Source organism: Musca domestica, unplaced genomic scaffold, assembly GCF_030504385.1.
Source record: "Musca domestica strain aabys unplaced genomic scaffold, Musca_domestica.polishedcontigs.V.1.1 32, whole genome shotgun sequence".
Classification (NCBI taxonomy): Eukaryota; Metazoa; Arthropoda; class Insecta; order Diptera; family Muscidae; genus Musca; species Musca domestica.
The window spans coordinates 5,882,557-5,904,323 of NW_026712311.1; the positions used below are offsets into that span (position 1 = coordinate 5,882,557).

Here is a 21,767-nt window from a genome sequence, read left to right on the forward strand (position 1 = left end):
AATTTTCATGGATCAATTAAGTATTTTCTTTACATTTTCTAGGATTTTTGGGCATGCAGGATTAGAGATTTTTAGGAATTTTTTGACGTGCAATTTGCATGAATCGAATTTTTCGTATGATTTTTATGGATAAAGGTTCATGGATCAAAGGACCTTAATTTAATGATGGCTTTTAAGATAAAAGTCCGGGATTTCAAAATTTTTCCTATGTCTTTCCAAGAATTGCTCGTGATTGTCAATAATTGTGGGTTTAAGCATTTTTTCTAGGGCGACTAGCCTGAATTTTTACGAATACTTTTGGAAAGGCTACCAAAGCTCATCAAAGCTCAGAAAATTTTTCTAAAGACTATATGTGCTCCAATATTTTTTAATATTTTTTTTTATCAAAAGTTAATCGTGGATGTTTTAAGGATTTTTTTAAGACTTAAGAAAGATTCAAAATCTTTACCACATCACTTTTACTTTCACTAGGCCCTCAAAGGACACATTTACTAGAGTAATTCTTACAATGCCTTTTTCATTGAAAATTTATTAATTGTTTTCGCTTTGTCCTCCTTCAGTTTCATGGAAATGCATCAAATTTATTACAAAGACCATCAGCTCAAAGTGTTATTGTTTGAAACTGCAAACCATTTACATAAATCATCCATCAATATTCATTTGAAATATTATTTCCCCCCATCTTCATTCCGAACGATACTTTGGACTGAGAAAGTTTTTTTTTTCTTTTGAAACGAACATCTGTGATTGGGTGTGTGTTCTGGTGGTGTAATGAAATTTCAATGTAAAATAAAATATAAATAATTTATGCAATATTTCTTTGCTGCCTTGACATTGAATCAAAGTAGAAATTTTACATGTGGTGTTTTGTTCCTGATTTCGAGCAAAACAAAGGCAAATTGAAATGAAATGAAATGAACAATTTATTGTTAATAAATTGAAAACAATGTTCTTCAAAATATTGTCGATTTATGGCACATCTGAACACTGGGTGGAGAACTTGGCTTTTATTTGAGGGGACGTTTATTAGGAAGAAGTGTGATAAATTGTCAATAAAGGGTGTTAAAAACAAATAAAGGGAAACATTTATATCACCTATCAGTGGGGCATTTTTCCCTGACCCCGTTGATGTGAAATATACGTCATCCGATGACAAATCATGGTGCTAGCATATACTGAGCCCTCTTTTTAAAAAAATTCCATCGAGGACTTCCCAACATCTCTTGAACTCCCAATTTTTTTCCATAAACCCGTTGATGGGAAATACACGTCATCCGATGATAAATCATGCGTTAGCATATACTGAGCCCTCTTCTTGAAAATTCTATAGAGGATTACCCAGCATTGTTCAAACCCCCTAAATGCCCCAAAATTATTCGTAGAATACAAGAAAATCTACAAATCGAATGATTCCAAATCCCCGATTGAGTAATCTCTCTACTTCTCCTGCATATTACTCCATCTGATGACATTGATGGACTTTAAACCTTAAACAATTGTTTTGTCATAATCAATTGTCTGGTTGACAGCAATTTATGCATGTTGTCATGCATATATGCAAATAATCACAACTGACATGTAAATAAATGTATGGTGACCCTGTTTTAAAACTGTCAACTACTGGCTGCCATAACCAACAAATTGCGAATTTTCAACGAAAAAAAAGAAACACAAATTTCGGTCAAAAATGAAATGAAAAAGTCGCCAAACTCAAGCAATGGGGATAGGTCGCTAAGAAATCCCTAAAATTACGCAACACAATTTTTAACATTTTTCATAACATAATCACGCTACAGTCAAAACCAATTAAGTTAGGAAGCTAAAATTTTACACAGATATGTCTTTTCTATGCTGCAGGTCAAGTTCGATTATATTTGATATTTTGTGAGTACTTTACCCTACTTTACCCACGGTTTTCATACGAGCGGCATTTTCCGACGAATTTTTTTGAAATTTTTCAAGTTTCTTTCAAATGGTGTAGGGTATAAAACGTTCGCCTCGGCCTAACTTAGCTATTTTTTCTACTTTCACATTCTACTTCTACTTTCACAAAATTCACATTTTGTTCATTTTCTCAAAATGTTTTAATCCAAACTTCATACGTCGTACTAAATGTTCAGACTTTCAAAATTTTTATGTATTATTCTAGGTTTTCCTTTTTTTGGAAAAAATAATAGGAAAATGTTTACATTTTCCACCAAAAAGTCTTCAAAAAGAAAAATTTCGAAGTTCACCGAGGAGGGTATTAGAAAAAAACCATTGCACAATGAACCTTCATACAATTTTTCTGTCCAAAACTATTTCAACGTCTCCATACACAAACCCTAGAAATCAACACCAATCCAATACAAACCAATCTCAACATATAATTTGAGGACCGAGACCTCCATGTCATACCAACAGAAACTTCAATATCAAATTTTAGGACTCCAGCATAACATAAAACGGTTTCAGCTCTATCCCTTCACCCAATACCAAATGTGGTACTAATTAGACCTAGATATCAAATTTTAGGCTTCTAATCCTTTCCCTTCATCCAATACCAACTTTTGTACCATTTATTACTTTTCGTACAAATATAGAGCGCATTTCCAAACGGCCGCCAAATCTCAAACACAGATACCATTTGTAACCTAAATATCAAATGTCAGGATTTCAGCTCTATGCCTTCACACAATAACAAATTAAGTAACATTTCATACAATTGTAGTACACATTTCCAAAACCACATCCATATGTCCAGGCTTCACATGAACCACGACCCTTGCACCAAACTTCAGATTTCAAGAACTATCTGTTCGCCCAATACAAAATAAAGTACAATTTAGTACTTTTCGTGCACTTGTAGTACACATCTCCAAAACCAAATCCACAAACCTAATACTAACAGGGACCCCAATACAAAATTCTATATTCAACCGTTCACCCTACAGGTAGCAACAGTGACCTCCATACCAAATTTAAGGATTCCAGCCCTATCCCTCCATCCAATACGAAATTCAGTACCATTTAGTACTTTTCACACAATTATCTCTTTACCCAATACTAAATTGTACCAAAAATTTTATTGTTGTACACATCTCTAAGACCACCTCTTTAACAGGGACCCCAATATGAAGTTCTATCTTCAACCGTTCGCCCTTCAGATACCAACAGTGATCTTAATATCAAATTAAAGGATTCCAGCCATATCTCTTCACCCAATACCAGAGACAGTACCATTTAAAAATTTTTCTACATAAGTATGACGTATTCCCGAAACCACCTCCATATGTCCAGGCTACACATAAACAGCGACTCTAATACAACATTTCAGATTTCAAGCACCATCTGTTGGCGCAATACCAAATGGTACTTTTCGTGCACTTGTAGAACACATTTCCAAAACCACTTTTTTATAAACAAACCTACCATCAACAGGGACCCCAATTAAAAATTTTAGAATTTTAAAATTCCAGCTTCATCCGTTCACCCTAAGCTAAACTGTGCCAGATTTTTATCATTTAGATCAATTCGTATATTTAGTACACATTTCCAAAACCACCTTCATGTATCAAAAATAATTTCCAACCTTGATTCTCATACCAATTTATTTTGGCTCTATCTCATTCACATAATACCAAATGGTACCAGAATTTTATTAACATTTTTGAACTTTTCGTAACTTTAAGGTTCGAATTTACAAAAACCCTTTGTTACATACATCCAACGCTCCATTATTGACTCTCGTTCCAAATTTTAGAAATCTAGCTCATTTTTTCGACCTATACAAAGTATTAAATTTCTAGTACATTTTAGTATGAATTTCAAAAAACCCTGCCTTACACGCCTACGCACCAGGACTGAACCTCATGCAAAATTTCAAGATTCTAGCTTCAGCGTTTATTCTCAGTCAGTCAGTAAGTTATTTCACAACTCTTTTGTACATAGAGATTGCTTAAACTTTCATTCCTTTTGTTTTAGGCATTTTTTGCCTCTTTTCAACTGGTCAGAAAATATTCCATAATTTTATCACGTATCGCACATTCACACAATTGCTGTTGATTAAAATCGGTAATGGCGGTGTGGGCCCTTTGATTGCCACCAATGGAATCGATTAAAACAAAAGAAATTAAACTTCACTAACAATCGATCAATTACAAATATTAAAGAGGTTTTTCAAAAAAAAAAAAAATCGGCAATCAAATATCGTTGTTTTGGATTGAATCCGCATATCGATGAAAGGGAATGGGGCTCAGTGAATTGAATTGAATTTTGTGTATGATAAGAAATTGTTGGGTATAGAAGCGGAGAGAGAGAGAGAGAGGGAGGGAGGGAGAATGAGGGAGGGAGAAGACCACAAGTAAAATATACCTATTCAGAATTCGACCAGACAGTCGAATTTTCTTGGGGACCACTTTTTGAAAATTTTTATATTTAGAAGGAGTTAATCAATAGAAAAACCTTCCGAGCCTCTGGCTTTAAAATTTGGACCAATTTTCCTTAAAAAACTCTACCTAACTCTACCTTCTTCCTAAATATCATTTGTATTCCTTCCCTTTTTAAAAATAAAATTTTCACAATGTAATAACCTATAAATTATAGAATAATAAATTTTCTTCTGTAAATAATCTCCCGACATTTATTAACAAATAAAAATAGAATATTTAATGATCCGCAATGACCATAAATGTCACAAATGTTAACATTAACTACAAAGTTTTTCGGACACCACCTAACAATTTGTGAATTTATAATCATTGTGAATGGTTCGCTGCTACTGCTCTGCCCCATGATTTTTGAATTATTTATTTCAAATTGAAAATCTAATTTAAATTGTCAAATTGTTTGGCCAAATCAACAGCGGACAGTGGCAGCGGCAGCACCTTTTACGGTATGATTTATGGCATGGAAATAATTTAACTATGCAAAAAGTGCGAAGTAGGGGGAGGGGAGGGTGGAGATGTGGTTAGGGGGTATGGAAACGCATAAATATTATTTTGCGGTTGCTTAAAAGACAAAAATAATTTTTATTTAATTTTGTGTGCGTTTATTTTTATCTGGTCTGGTCATTATTGGCGAAAAGTGGCTGGTGGGGATGTGTTACTAGTTGGGAACTAATGTAAATTTTATGCAATATAATTCATCTATGAATGTATTTGTGTCAATGCGAGCCTGAAATATAAGTTTCATTGAGAATTCTCAATGAAATCTTCCATAAAAAAAATTCCATTCAGGGATGGAAAGTTTGAATTGCAAATATTAAAAAAAAATTGAATAAATTAAATACTTATGGAAAACTAGTTTTCAAACCGTAAATTATCAATCTCTTGGAATTGCTTAGTTATCTTCAAATCCGCAATTTAATGTAGTCCTTTATGCTTAGTTCCCAACTGCAAATGACCACTTCCCCCCTCCCCTTCAACTAGTTTAAAGAATTATACGTACACACATATTAGTATTATTGTCTTCTCGGTGTCACTTGCTATTAAATTGATGTTAATAAAGATGTCAAAAGCAATTCGCAATAAAGTTGACATTATGATGATGATGGCGATGATGATGGTTGATGACGCTACCCTCCGCATAAGTTTTGTAAATACATCACAGAAAAAATGCCGAAAATTTATGACATTGCAAAAATGTACATCAGCTTTCAAAATTGTGGCGGCCAAGCTGAGTGAAATGTTTTTGAACAGCATTTTTTGAAGACCATACAAATGTGTCAGTTTCTTACAGGCTGAGTTGTGCACTTAAATTTAATCGGCAAAGAAATGGATATTGAAAAAATATTGAAATTCAGGAGGAGTGAATTAAAATGATACCTTCATAATTTAAAGTATTTATATTGCACGAATCTTTATGAATATCTCATTACCCAGTAATACATTTATAAACCAGTAGTGAAAGTCTAAAAGTCGGGCGAGGTCGACTTTATGATATCCTACAACCCTTTACATATTTAGTAGAGCTTCATATATTGGAGATATAGCTATACCATTCACCAAATTTGAAAAACTTGTTTCTAGGCTCAATTTAGACGTGAGAGCCAAATTCCATCCCAATTGGGCTAATATTATACGTTTGGTGCACAATAAAAGGCAAATCGCACTAAGATATAGATGGGAGCTATATCCAAATCTGAACCGATCTCGATGAAATTTGGCAAAGGTATTTCTGAGCTGTATTTGATATATTTCCCCAAATATCGTTGTTACAGAGTACATATTAAGGCTGCGAAGTACAAAAATTTCAAGTCGGATGAAAAACATATATGGTAGCTATAGCTATATCTAAACCGATTTTGATCAAATTTGTCATACTTATTTTCAGGCTTAATTTGGCCGTCTGTTCCAAATTCCATCTAATTTGGCCTAATATTACACATTTGGTACACAAAAAAAGCAAAACGGACGAAAATACATATGGGAGCTATATCTAAGATTTGATTACCGATTATCTCCAATTTCAATAGGGTTCGTCCTTGGGTTAACAAATCTGCAAAATTTAACCTGGATCGGGCAATAAGTGCGACCTGTACTTTGTTTTCAATAAAATACATGGACAGACGGACGGACGGACCGACATGCATACATTTAACAGTTGTTATAAGTAGGCGGGGCTTGAGATTTTCTCCTCTGGGTATGTACCACACCAAAGTTTTTTAAATTAAACACTTTTTTTATGTAGCCGGACTTCGGTCTTCGGGTCTTGAGATTTTCTCCTCTGGATATGTCCCACACCGGCTAATCCGAATCAATTTTTTTTTTTTAATTCACACTTTTTGTAAGAAACCGGGCTACGGCCAGTGCTTGTGATTGGCCCACACCGGCTAATGCGAACCAGTTTCAATATTTGATGCCTTTTGTAAAAAGCCTATCTCTGGAAATAAATTCTAAAGGTTTCCAATACAAACAAATTTTTTACGCGAAAATATTCTCTGAATATTAGGTGATCCATAAGTGCAAACAGTCCCTCTGGAACACAGTAGAAAAAGGAGTGATTGCGACCAGAGTACCAGAATTCAATGAGAGAGAGAGAGAGAGAGAGAGAGAGGGGGGGGAGAAAGAGAGCTAGACTAGCAATTTCACTAAGGTCTTGGATTTTGAGTATCAAGTCGAAGTCCAAAAATTGTTATCGTGTTAATTATTCAAGGGGTCGGTAGATGCTCCTGTTATAGATATAGAGATCAGCCTCGATTCAGACCTAGCAAAAAGATTTTTTTCGACAACTTCAGCCTGTGTAAAAATTAAGCCTATACTTCTTTTTTATTTCTAAATATCAAATTATAGCCATAGCGGTCTAAAATTAGGTTAGCTAATGTTAATTATTCAAAGGGGATCGGTAGATGCTCCTGTTATAGATATTCAGGCCTAGCTAAAAGATTTTTCGGCAACGCCTGTGCAAATATTAAGCCTAAGCTTCATTTTCTATTTCCAAATATCAAATTATAGACATAGCGGTCTAAAATTAGGTTAGCAGCAAAATCTTTCTTTTCCTACACGGGGCCTATGGGCAAAATTATGTCTTAACCTTAGTCTTGTATGGCTCTCTGATTAGGTATATGAAAAATTTAGCCTTAGAATATGGCTAAGGGAGCCCTAGTTCCAATATAGGTTGTGCTCAACAGGCGTCATACCTTCGTCCAAATGAGTATCTCCAACATCCTAGAATATGACCACGAATTTCTTCACCATTGTTATTTTCCATATTATACAGCATCTCTAATTTCAGATCAGACTACAAATTAGTAGAATTTTTTTCTTCTCCCTAATATTTGATTTAAAAAAATCGCCCTCCCGAATACCTTCATTCCCATGGAACATTAACAGGTTATTTCATTCATTCCCATAGTATCACGTGTGCCGACCTGAATTTCCATAATCATGATTTAAAATGCATAATTTGGACTATATTCCAAAACAACTTCCTCTTTGTTTAATAATTAACCACCCCCATTACCGCCCATCTCACCTCCCCCAACTAGAAAAAAAAAACACATACCATAAAATTAACCTAATTTTTACCGTTATTCCCACAAATTTCCACTAATATTTAAATAATTTCCCCATTGTTGTCTCCAAGTGACATACCAACATACATACACATGTATGTATGTATGTTTCGGTATAACTGATTTCAGCAAACAAAGTAAAACTGGGTGGTCGGTCGGTCAGTCGGTGGATATTCCCTTGTATTCCGATTTTCAGCTAACAAATGAAATATTTCCGGTCTTTACCATCCAGCGGATTTCCAAGTAAATAACTGACAAAAAACAACATAAACAAAACAACAAAAAACAAACATCACACACTTCAAATCACACTCAAACTAAAACTTCATTTAATAACAATGACAAACTCTACCCCTCAGCCAGGCATTAAAGCCAATAAACCATAATTCCCCCTCACATTTCTAAAAATATATTAACAACAATTACTTGGCCACTAACTGAGGGCGACGACGACGACGACACACTTTTGGAGCTTCAATAACATCGAACACCAAAATCCAATGCACCCAAAGTGCCGGAAAGCCGGGTACAAAGTGGAACAAGAACAACAAAAGCAAAAACAAAATTAGAAGCTAATAAAACGGCCAGTGGCCGGCTGGTTACTCAACCACAAAAAAAAAAAAAAAAAAAAAAAACAAAAATACAACAACTATGAACTCTAAAACAATGACCTATGACAAAATACCAGAAACACCAACAACAATGACACTGCTGCTTACATATTTTGTTGACTAACATTTTGTTGTCAGAGGAGTGGCAGCAACAGCAGAAAAAGAAGAAGCAGCGCCAAAGAACATGAGAATAAAATGTTTAAATGTTAAAACAAAATAGAAAAAAAAAACAACAGACTAAAACAAGTGAATAAGCCAATGACCATAGAAATGTTAAAGGGTGGATAACCCAGCAAACATTTTTATAAGAAAATACGAAAAATGGGAACATGTAAGGCCTAAAAAATTGGAAGACCAAGAGAAAAATGTTCTTTCTATTGAAGACCTTAATGTTGCTTTTTATACCCTCCATCTTAAAAAGGAGGGTATATTAATTTTTATTCCTTTATAGCATTCCTAATTATTTTTCGTAGACCCCGTACAGTGTATATATTCATAATCAGGATAAAGTTCTAAGTCGATTTAACGATGGCCGTCTGTCTGTTGAAATCACGATGCAGCCAACATTATTTGACGAAGAGCTTAAAAATTTGGTGGCGAACCATTGTCCATGTTTCTGTATAGCCCTCATACAACGTTACATCCCAATATTTGGTATTTGGATAATTTATGCCACTTTTTCCACGGATTTGTCTAAAAATTGGTATTTGTCGGTCATAATGGGTGCTAACTCCGGTGTATGTGTAGGTCCACGTTTTTATATTCCGCCCCCTATAACGGTACCCCCCCCCCCCAGATATTCGGTATTTTGATGATTTTTACCATATTTTACCACGGATCTATCTAAAAATTAGCCTTTGTATGTCATATGTCATAATATAGGTCCACGTTTTTGTATAGCCCCCCTATAACGGTACCCCCCCCCCAGATATTCGGTATTTTGATGATTTTTACCATATTTTACCACGGATTTATCTAAAAATTTGCCTTTATATGTCTAGCTCCGGTGGCGAAATATAGTATTTATAGATCTACATTTTTGTGTAGACCCCCTACAACGGTACCTTCCAATATTCGGTATTTTGATGATTCTTGCCACATTTTATCACGGATTTTTCTAAAAATTTGCCTTTGTATGTGATAATGGGTTCTAGCTTCGGTGGCGAAACATTGTATGTATGAGTCCACGTTTTTGTATTACCAACATATAACGGTACCTACCGATATTCGGTATTTCGACGATTTTTGCCACATTTTCCCACGAATTTTTCTAACAATTGGTATTTGTAGTTCATAATGTGTTCCAGCTCCCATGGCAGAACATTGAATATTTAGGTCCACGTTTTCCTACAGCCCCCATATAATGACACCCACCGATATTCGGTATTTTGATTATCCTAGTCACATTTACCCACGAAATTGTTTCAAATTTGGTATTTTAGAAGATTTGGTAGAAGACGATCCTTGAAGTATAAAATTGTCTATAGAGGTTCCCGTTTTGGTATGGTTCCCATATAACTGCCTAACCCACTTTTTGGATTTTTGAAAAAATTGACAGCATTATCCAAATGGTCTTACTCATGGTACAATAAGGTGGTAGAACAGCTCCGTAAAACTACAAAAACACAGCCCTGAGACTATGTCCGCTTCTTGTCAGACTCATTCAAAATTATTGTTTTCATTTTTTCCTCATTTTTAAAATGAGTTAAATAGCGTGAAAAATGAATAAAATGTCTGGATTTTTCTCTCAAAAATATGATCCTAACTGTTCAATCTTTCAATTTCATGGCTATACTCGTTAATAGCTTTCATGCTCGAGCCGCAATTCATGTGTCTTCCAATCAGTGGTTTTGAAAAAATATATTTTTTTTTTTCAAAATTGACAGAAGTCGGGCACACTTAGAAAAAAATGTAACCAGCTGTTAGCTCTACCATACCTTTTTATTGTACCATGGTCTTACTGGTATTTGTAGCTTAGAGTGGATCACATTTGAATTCGGATACTTTTTATAAAAATGTTTTTTTTTACCCAAAGGTGGAGGGTATTAAGGGTTCGGCCTGGCCGAACTTATTGTTTTTTTACTTTTTTTTTTTTTTTGAATAACACACCAATATTTCGCTGGGTTATTCTGAAGTCTTTAACTTCAATAGACCTACAAAATATTTCTAGAAGTCCTATAGGAGGACTTCTATATTTGACATTTCTATCGAGCTATATATACCCATAGGACCATGGAACAAAAATTATGAAAAATATTATACGAGTACTCGGTGATTAGCACGTAACTCCAAAGGTTGTCAAATCTATAGAGCCACGATTTGATAGCATGAAAATAACAGATAAGGTTGTCATAGATCTCAACTGTCCTTCCCTAATTTACATTCTTTATCCTTGAAAAACGTAGTTCAACTTCAAACCCATTATACCTCCCCCTTGTATATAAATTGTTTGCTGGGTTATTTACACATAAATTGTTTGTAGCTTTAATGTTATGTTTCTTCTGACATTTAAGGGGAGTCGGCGTTTGCCATTCTTCACATACGAACATAAATATTTCATGTTTCACTTCACAACGAAAAAAAAGAGAGAAAAAAATTGAAAAATAATGTCTTTCCATTCAATACAACTTTGTATGCACAACAAATAATGATAACAGAAAACAACAAAAACTACAACAGCAACAACGTCAGAAAACCGGCCGTGTATCCATGTGTAAAATTACTCCTTTTTTCTCAGTTTGTTATTGTCCACACTGATTGGATAACTGGATGTTGGTTGGAGAGAAGTTGATGCTATGATGTTGCTGTCAAAAACAATAACAGCAACAACAACAACACTACAATTTGTTGTTGATGGTGATGCCCGGTGTCGTTGTACCCAAAACACAAAAACCAAAACGGAAGTTATTAACTTTATACATCAGAAATTGTTGTTGTTGCTGTTGTTGGAGCAACAAAATAGTTAAGCTAGCAAGCAAGACCACTAGGCGAACAAATAATACAAATTAATTATATCTGATGCATAACTTGTTTGAAACAACCAACGCATAGCTATGTAGTCACATGTCATACCAAAATGATTTTGAATGCAGCTGAAAACGGTTATGATTGATTTTAATTGAAAACGAAACTGGAAGAGAAATTAGAATAAAAATAGGAAAAAAAGCTGACATTGATTAATGCATAAACAAATTAGAACTTATATAGATAAATAAGCAGCTATGTCTGGTTAAACTCTTAATACCCCCTCACCATTTAGAAGGAACCAGCATTATGTAAAATTCGTTGAAATATGGCCCTAAAAAATTCCGAATATCAGGTGTTAATGTTATATTGGGGCTATACGAAAATGTGGACCAGTATAGTCAATTATCTTCCGGAAAAGGTGAAGCTTTTACAAATTCCGAATGCCAAATAATTATGTTGAAAAATGTCGCTAAAATCAAGGCGTCCATATGAAGATGTGGGCCTGTGTGGGCAATTTTTTATTATAGGTATTAGTAGACATTCCAAATTTGAAATAACTCGGGTGACGTGAACCTTCATATGAAATTTTACGAATTTCAAATACCGAATATCAAACAATTCCGGTGAAAAGTGTAACATCAGAATGTCGAAAATCTGACGGTACAGTTATATGGGGTCTATAGCAAAACCTAGACAGTTCTATGCAAGGATATTTCCTACTTTCTGGGAACACAAAGTGACAATTTACAATAAATTCGGATTAAAATTGTAACTAAAACAACAAAAGCACCTAAAGTCTGTCAGTATAGTTATGTGGGGTCTATACCAAAACGTGGTCCTGTATGGCACATTTCAATACCAAACAATTCTACGGATCTATAACATATTTGAGTAAAATTTTATAAACCTACTTTATTTCGTTCAGAAGCTAGAGTTATTTCCACAGACCGAAAGGCAGACAGAAAGACTGATAGGGCTATATCGACGTAGAATTTTAAACTGATAATATACTTTGTGAAATATACTTTGTTGTGCCTAAAATGGATATTTGGAGCCATTACAAACGGAATGGAATGTGCAGGGTACAAAAAGGTACGACTTATGATATAAAATAAAACTGAATCTGGAAATGTTCCTTCCTTGGCATAAAACCAACGACTCCACTTAGAATTTGACACACCATACCAAATCAATTGGGGACAAGAACCGTTACATGGGAGTTGTATTGACATATATACAGGGTGATATGAAAAAATGCAACCAAATTCAGACTGCTGTCATTTCTAAGCCACTTGTCCGACAGCTCTTTTAATTATTCCAGTGACAGCTTATTATATTGTTTACACGGGTACAAAAGCATTTTGGCGAGAATTTTCCAGAAAAAAAAAAATATTCGTGACGGAATTCAAGCGTGATAGTGCGATTTCTTTATATTTGATTAGAAAACCACAAGTGGCTATCGTTAGAGCACTACAGCATTGAAATGTGAACAAATATTTTGCGTCTCGTACCATCGCTCGTTACCGTGATACTAGTAGCGAAGCCCGACGTCAAAGAAGTGGACGGAAGAAAACAGCAACACCAACCGGAATGGTTAAAAAAGTAAATAAGTGACTTGATAAAACCCCCATCGCAGTGGACGAAAAATGGCTCGTGAGCTGAATATATCACAATATTCCATTCGGCAAATATTGAAAAATGAGCTCGGGGTAAAGCCTTTGAAATTCCAAAAAATGCAGGAACTTACACCGCAACAGAAAGAAAATAGACACAAAAGAGCTAAAGAGTTGCTTCGCTTGGCTTGGAAAGTGGTGAACTGGCAAATTTGGGTTTCTCCGATGAGAAAACATTCGTTGTCCAGCAGTTTATAAACAAACAAAATGATCGTGATTACTTGCCAAAGAGGTCAGCGGAAAATGTGCACCTTTGGTTGGCCACCAGAACTCAAGTGCTGGCCATGGTGATGGCGTGGGCCGCCATAACAGCTGATGGTCGCTCTCGGCTCGTATTAATCGACCGTGGCATCAGAACAAATGCCTAATATTATCGGAAAAATATTCTGGAGGGTGTATTAAATCTTTGGGCACGCAAACATTAAAGCCTTGGGCACGCAAACATTAAAGCCTTGGGCACGCAAACAGACCTTGGACATTCCAACGGGACTTAGCACCATCGCACTCAGCACTCGCCACCCAAGAATGGTTACTAAACGAGGTTCCTCGCTAAATTTCCAGCGCACAATAGCCACCAAAATCTCCGGATACCAATCCATAGGACTATTGTATCTGGAGTATTTTGGAAAGCAAGGTTGGCACTAAAAAATACTAAAGTGTCGATCACCTCAAGCAAGCGCTTCGTCGGTAATGGACCAAAATGCTGCAGAGCAACATTCGAGCAGCGTGTGACGGTTTCATTGGCCATTTAAAGGTCATAATTCGTGCCAAAGGCGACCAATTCGAACAAATCTAAACTTATTCTAAAATTTGATGCTATTTCCGACATATTTTACTTTCATTCTATAAAATTTACGACAAAACTGTAAAAATTATGGCTTTTGACTTTGTTGCAGTTTTTTATCTCACCCTGCATATTAAATCTATATTCCCAAGCTATCTTAAATAATGCATAAATCGTATCTATTATCCAAATAGGATAGATAGTATACCCCCTTCTTTCCCAAACCCAATTTGCATTGCACATATAAAATGCATTCGCCTCATTATTCTTTCTCATTTACATTTATTTACTGGCAACCAAGGCTTTGACATTCTGTGAGAAAATTGCTGTTATAAATTTGCAAACAAATAAAAGTGAAACTCGTTTATAATAAATCAATAATAAACTGCCAGCAAATATTTGCAATAATAAATTCACACTTTGGCGGATAGATGGAGGGCAATAACCAAATGTAGAGAGACTTTTCAATTTCATTTTCCAACAAAGGAAGAAAAAAATATGTATGTGATACCAGAAAAACTTGTATCCTAAGCACTGGGGAAAAATTAAAAAAAAAATAAAAAAAAATGGAAAATGGAAAATTGCAACAAAAAAAGGAAACTGTTATTGGAAACATTGTCTTATATAATTTGTTTTATAAATTTCATAATTCCGTTGGCTCACAAAAGCCATAGATTTATGCCACACAAAAAGGTCATCCTTTGTGGCTGGCAGGAAAGCAGGGAGTCGAGAGGGGATGGAAGGGTGCTTGGCCAAAACAAGTTAACAACTGGCTTGCATGGAACTTTCGCTTATTCAATGTGACAAAGAAACAAACGAAGACAAAAACGGAGACTTCGTAAAGTGCTAAATATTGTCATAGCCAAAAAGAGTACAACATGCTGATGTTGGATCATGGCGATGTTATGTTGCCTGCCAGCATGACTGCTTCGCTGGCTGTCCCAAACACTTTTTGTGGCTTGTATGAATAATAGTAATATCGGATAATCGTTTAACGTCAAATGTCAAAAGTTTTGAAGACATTTTGCCGGGGTAAAATAAAAATAATAACTTTATGCCACAAACGAAAAAAGGCTACAAACTGGAACTCTTGGCTTTTGTGTAGGGAGGAGGAGGATTTGGGGAGGATTTTGAAAAAATATGTTTACATTATTTACTTAGCCTGTCGACTGACTAACTTCTTTTTTGATTTCGGTTTGTTTCATTTCTGTGGGCAGACCAACCACTTGTTTGTCTGTTTGGCTGTCTGCTGCCAAAGAAAAAAAAATTGTTGCCATTTACCCTGCCAGACGACCAACTGTCTGCCTGCCTTTATGTCTTTGCTATTTCAAACGGTGTAACTAATCGCACAACCAAACTACACGGTTCAGCGATTTGTTGAATGTAAATAAAAAAAATATGATAAATATCCACAAATAAACAATGTTTTCGCTTTGGTTTCCCCCCAAAGGAGATGTTTCTGCAAATCTTTATATGTAGGCCTTATATTTAGGGAAATGCCAAAAAATTGAGAAAATTTTTAGATGTAAAGTTAAATAAGTTAAGTTTTTATTTTAAGTTTAAAATTCAATAAAAAAAGAAATATGTCCTCGATTCAATGGGTTTCAGCAACAAGGCCGGAACTTCAGTTTGAAAAGGATTTTTCGTTTGCCACAGCAACAATATGCTTTCAGATCCGGGCTGTCGTCCTTGGCCGAGTACAATTACACGATTTGGCCGAGACTCAACTTAATCTGTCTCAACATTGAATACGTCCCGAAATCAAAATCTCTCTTTAAGGGTAAGGGAGTTAGTAGACCTTTAAAAAATAATCAGGGTATATTATCATACCTTTTTTTCTCAGAACCAATGTTGTAATCCATTTACAAAACCATATTTATTTTTTAGTTCACTATTCTGACTTGTAATCTCATATTCTCTTTTTTCTATTTCTTTGCAGCAACCCGCACTAATAACAACACCAATGATCGCGTCTCCGGTAACTTTAAAACAATTGTATACAAATATTTAAGAAATATATCAACAAACAAACCATTAAATTGGTTAACTCTTATACTAATTATTCTAATAAAACTGGAATATAATAAACAGCAGCAAAATGTTGGATCGATGTGAAATGCCGGTAAGTAAAAAAAAAAAATATTTTTCAATTTTTTTAATAATCAGAATAAAATTAATCATAAGTCGCCTGGAAAGGTTTTCTGTTTATAAAATACATTTAGAAAAGTATTCTATTTTTTAAAGACCTCTTAAAGACCATGTTTTAATATAATTAAAAGACCCCGAAAAAAAAATCGATCATATAAAAAAGACTGTATTAGAATTTGTCTTGGAAAAGGGAATTTTGAAACTGAGAGATTCGTCCTAAATCTCTCCAAAAAACTCTCAATCTATAAAACATCACTGAAAATGTTTCACATCCGCCGAATATATTTTTAAGAATCCCCCTCTAGCTTCATTCTTCTGTAGCAAAACCCTCAAAAACTTAGTCCTAAAAATCTCCTTTCACTTCAACGCAAAGCTCCGATTTACTCGATATTAAATGCCCATCTATAGGAGAACTAGTAAAGCATTTACAGGGTTGCCCATATTCGACGGACCCATCTGGCAACGCCATAACTTTTGACAGAGATGTCGCATCGCTTAATGACATACCGCGTTTGAAGCGTCAGTCAAAGCAGATTTTTACCATGAACCAATACACGTCATTCAACAGAAGAAGTCAATTTTGAAAACACAATGTGATTTTAAAACATTAAAAAATGTGAGAAGTGCGCCTTCTAAGAACACCATTAAGCGTTTATACGAAAAATTTTCGACTGGTAAGGCTCTTTTTAATCCGAAGAGGCCATATAAAAGTCGACCAAGGCGATCGGCCGAGAATATCGCTGCCGTACGAACCAGTGTTGAGAGGTCCCCAAGAACATCCCAAAAACGCCGTTCTCAGCAGTTGGGCATGGATCGGTCCACTTTACAACGGATTATTCGCATTTATTTGCATTTGTTCCCGTACAAAATTCAATTGACGCAAAGAATGTTGCCTGCGGACAAGCCTCGTCGATTGGAATGGGCCCAAAAAAAACATGGGTCCGTCGAATATGGGCAACCCTGTATGTGACTTATTTTTCTATCTTTAATAATGCTTCTACATGCCGAAGATGTTTTCCAACTTCTTATACTCCTAAAAGCTTTGTGCCTGGTTTTGGGGCCGTCGTTAGCACTACGATATCTCATCGATAGTTTATTGACAGTCGTCGATTACTGAATAATATCTCATTGATAACTGGTATATAGCTACTCGGTAGTTCACGGGTACCACTTGAAATGCTTGCGGATAACACGACTATGGTTCATTGATAGCACGTCGATAGCTAATTATTAGATATTTAATATGTCGTCTGATCGATAATTGGTCAATAGATCCCCAATTTCTCATCGATAGTCAAAGAGATATTAAAAGTTGGTCAGAAGCTGAGTGATAATTCGTTCATAGCTCGACAAAAGCTAGTTGATTTCGTCAACGTCGATGTCCCATCGGCAGCTAGTCAAAAGAGAATCGATATCTCTTGAAAAAAACTTTTTGAAAACTCGCTACTAGGTAGTTATTTGTTGTCCATTAGCATGTCGATAACTTATGAATATCTGGAGGATATAATGTCGATAGGTATTCGATAGCTCGTATTCAATTTCTCACCGATACTTAGTAGATTGCCTGCAGCTCATCGAAACCGTTTGGCGATGCGTTATCAACGATTGGCAAAAGCTAATAGTTGGCTCTTCGGTATCCCAATGGTAACTCATTCATAACTCGTACAAAGAAAGTCGATTGTTGTACAATAGCTAGCCAAATGGTTGTCGATAGTCCACCTATAGCTCTTCATTTATTCCTGGTCTCCCATCAATCAACAGTCGATGGCTCCCCAATAGCTCTTTAGCTAGTTGAAAACTTGTCGATAGCTCGACAGTACCACCTCGATAGCATACTTTATTAGGTCATTACGAGCTCGTGATTAGCTGCTGGAAAGCTCGTTGATAGAACATCAAGGCTAGTTAATATATCATCGAAATCTTGTCGACAGCTTTGGTCTGTTCCAAAACTGTAAAATGTAAAAAACTTCGACAACCGATTTCCCTTTATGATATTGAAGAAATTGCAAAAATAGTAGATTCTTGCAGGTTATGGAACAAAGCACTGTTGGTTAAGCTAATCGACTGTACATCGATACCTAGTCGATATATCCACAACCGTTTGCAAATGGTTCATCGAAAGCTCATCTCTATTTTATCGATAGCTAATTGATATTACATTCATAGGTCGTTTAATAGCATTTCGATGAGCCGTCGAAAGTCTCCTTAAGAGGTAATTGATAGCTAGTTGACAGCTCGGAAATACCATATATATAGCTCTGCGCGAACTTATTGGTAGCGCGTCGATAACTCGGCAATAGCTTGTCCATGGCACGTATGTAACTCATTAAAAGCTCAACAATAGAACCTCAATATTTAGTAGATACCGCATCGATAATTTGTAGATAGTTCGTTTACTGGACGTTGTGGACCTATTTGATAGGTCCTCAATAGTTCGTCGATTTTCATCGACAGTAACTCGTTGGATCGTCGCTAGTTCATGAATGGATCACCTATATAACATTCACAGGTCATTGATAGCACTTTGATGGGATGTTGATAGTGTCCTTAATAGCTTCTAGATAGCTCGACAATATTTTGTCGATAGTTCGGGGATAACGTATAGAAATCTTGCCGATAGTACATCAATAGTTGGTGAATTAGTTATCGTGATCTCACTGAAACTTTATCGATAGCTTACCGATATCTCATATATAGATCGTTGACAGAACTTTAGTGGATTCTTAATAGCTCATAAGTATTCGTCTATAGTTCATTTATTCGTGTTATAGCTCTTCGATAGCCCCTCGAAATCTCATCAGAACTTAGTTCGTATGTCGTCGATAGCTCGCCGTTAAATCCACATCACGTAAATAGCTCACTGATAGCGCCTTGAATCGAAAAAAAAAATGAAAGCGAAACCTTCGGTTTCGAACGAATTCAACCATCCTGTACTTTTTCATGTCTTCTAAATTCTAAGAACTGTATCGCTGGTAACCATTGCCTTTGCCATTATGCCACGGTTAATATCGGATCGAATCCATAAATTTAAAACCTCATAAGGTCGAAAATTCCGGTCTGCATTAAAGAGAAGTCTCTCTCCGCAGTTGCTAGGAACATTTTATTTTTAATTGTTGCCAAGTACTTGCGATGTTTTAACTACGGATTTTTTGGGACAACCTCAAATTTCCTCTAAATCCTCACATCCCAATCCTCATTTCAAATATCCAATCTAAATGCAAAGGTGGCCCAACATTTAGTATAACTTCATTGTCAGAACGTCATTAAAATTCTGCTAATTCCGGTATTAGCCAAAATAGTTTCGCTGATAACGTCATTTTGGACTAAATTGATGATTTAATACTTCTTCTCCTAATTTGCCAAGTTTAATAGAGTTCTTTACGGTTTATGCAAAAAAAAAAAACGAAGCACAAAGCGCTTGCACGTTTCTAATGACTTTGGCAAAGTTTCTATTTCCTTGAAAAAAAAAAAAAAAAAAAAAACAAAGCAAAATAATGTGCAGAATTTTAGGCTTAGTTAACCTTGTTGAACATAGTCTACTTGTGGGCACGTGCCTAACATATGTTGCTACGTTTTTTCCGAAAAGTTTTATTATTATTTTGACATTGACATTCAAAAAAAATTATTTGTAGTTTAATTGGTTCCCACAATTTCTATGTGTTGTATGGAAAGAGGATTAATGAACGTTTTTTTTTTATTTTTCTTATAATATTTAATTATAGCCTACTTTTAGGGATACAACCAAAAACATGTGTTGCAAGTTGAAAACACACAATTTTGAGGTCATACAGAATGGAAGTTCGTTTTTAATGACCATGAACTGAAACCATAATTCCCATTTACATTCCATGACAATAATAGGAGAATTTTCAGACACATTTCCTTCTTCTATAAAACAGATACTGATGACTGTATCTGTCAATCTTGAAACCCCCTTGTAATCTCTGAAATCAATTTGTTTTCCATCCACACTAATCCAGGAAATATTTCATACAAATCCAAAATCTGATTCATTTCTTAACCTCATTCTCAGGTTATTTCATAGAAAGTTTTATTTTTTAACAAAAAAAAAAAAAAAAAAAAAAAAATAATAATAAAATGAATCAATCTTTTCTCTTCACTTCCAGGTTCAGATCGACAACGACAAATGTCGTCGTGATCGTGATGCACGTCTCTCCAATTCACGTATCGATTTGCCCAATCTCTGTAATGGTGGCACAACACGTGGCTCCTCGCGCAATCATCATCACTCGAATGGCCATCATCATACGTCACAAATGCAACAGCAGCAGCAGCAAAGTTCACATCGCAGTCCATCGAATGACAATCTAAATAATATCAATAACAACAACAACAATAATAATAGCAACAACAACCATAATAACAATAATCTAGGTTCACCCGTCTCCTCAAATACTGTATCGTCACATGGCAACTCATCGAGCGGAGAAAGGGGTTCGTCCACAAAATCGAACAGCAGTACGGGCAGTGGCAATTCGGGCAGAGATGAAATGAAATGTATAACACCCATGACACCATCAGGTAAGCAGCAAAAGCCAATTTTTTTGCTATGTACATAAAACAAAGTACGCTTTTAGGCTTGAGTACCTAAAAGCATGCTTTAGTTTTTTTAATGCTAACACTATTCGCCACGTTTTTTTTTGTTTTGGTTTTTGAATTTCACATTTCATGCATAATAGTGTTGACTTTTTGACGTTGTATTTACACAGCAGGCTGCTCGGTGGCTGTTTCACAATTCAATAAGGCCAAGGCCATAATGCGTATAAACCATTTTTTGTATGCCTAACAGCTCCATTTAGAAAATGTCACTTCACAAAGTTTATTAAAATACAAACAAAATCTCTATGTATTCATGCCAAAAGGCAATCTTGCCAAGTGAAATGTCAAGTATTAATTAGGGGGAAAAATGTGAAAATACAAAAACAAACATAAAGAACGAACGAAAGAGAAAAAATAAACTATGCTAACAAAATTCAACGCAAAACCAGATCTGAAAGCCTACTTTAAGGCGTAATTATTTAATATGTTTTTTCGTTATTTTTTTTCCAGAACTTGTTAAAAAATACAGTAACTATTTGACTGACATGGAATTCGAAGAACTCAAAGTCTACAAGGAAATTTGGTATTTTGGCCAAAATGCCAATAAGAATTACTCCAATAAGCCTGCAGCTTCCACAACCAATTCGGGTTATGATGATGAGTTGGGAAATTACAAAATTGTAAGTTGGAAACAAAAACCTATATAAACTTCATTCAAAATATCCTCACCTGTTCTCGATTACAGATTGAACATGATCACATCGCCTTTCGTTATGAAATACTCGAAATAATTGGCAAAGGTAGCTTTGGCCAGGTCATACGGGCCTTGGATCACAAGACCAACACCCATGTGGCCATAAAAATCATACGCAACAAGAAACGTTTTCTCAATCAGGCTGTGGTTGAGTTGAATATTCTGGATGAATTACGGGAAAAAGATGCCGACGGATCTCACAATGTTATACATATGCTGGATTATATGTATTTTAGGAAACATTTGTGCATAACTTTTGAACTGATGAGGTGAGTTG

The 21,767-nt window shown here is 35.3% G+C and overlaps 1 protein-coding gene across 1 annotated transcript in view; it reads left to right on the top strand.

Moving 5' to 3' along the window:
- LOC101891483 (dual specificity tyrosine-phosphorylation-regulated kinase 2) overlaps window positions 1-21,767 on the top strand; it is a 172,527-nt gene that overhangs the window by 107,016 nt on the left and 43,744 nt on the right. The window contains exons 3-6 of the mRNA XM_005188269.4: window positions 15,968-16,150; window positions 20,304-20,718; window positions 21,247-21,416; window positions 21,482-21,759. Coding sequence (XP_005188326.1) covers window positions 16,127-16,150; window positions 20,304-20,718; window positions 21,247-21,416; window positions 21,482-21,759 — 887 coding nt within the window. The 5' untranslated portion in view covers window positions 15,968-16,126. The remainder of the gene's footprint in view (window positions 1-15,967; window positions 16,151-20,303; window positions 20,719-21,246; window positions 21,417-21,481; window positions 21,760-21,767) is intronic.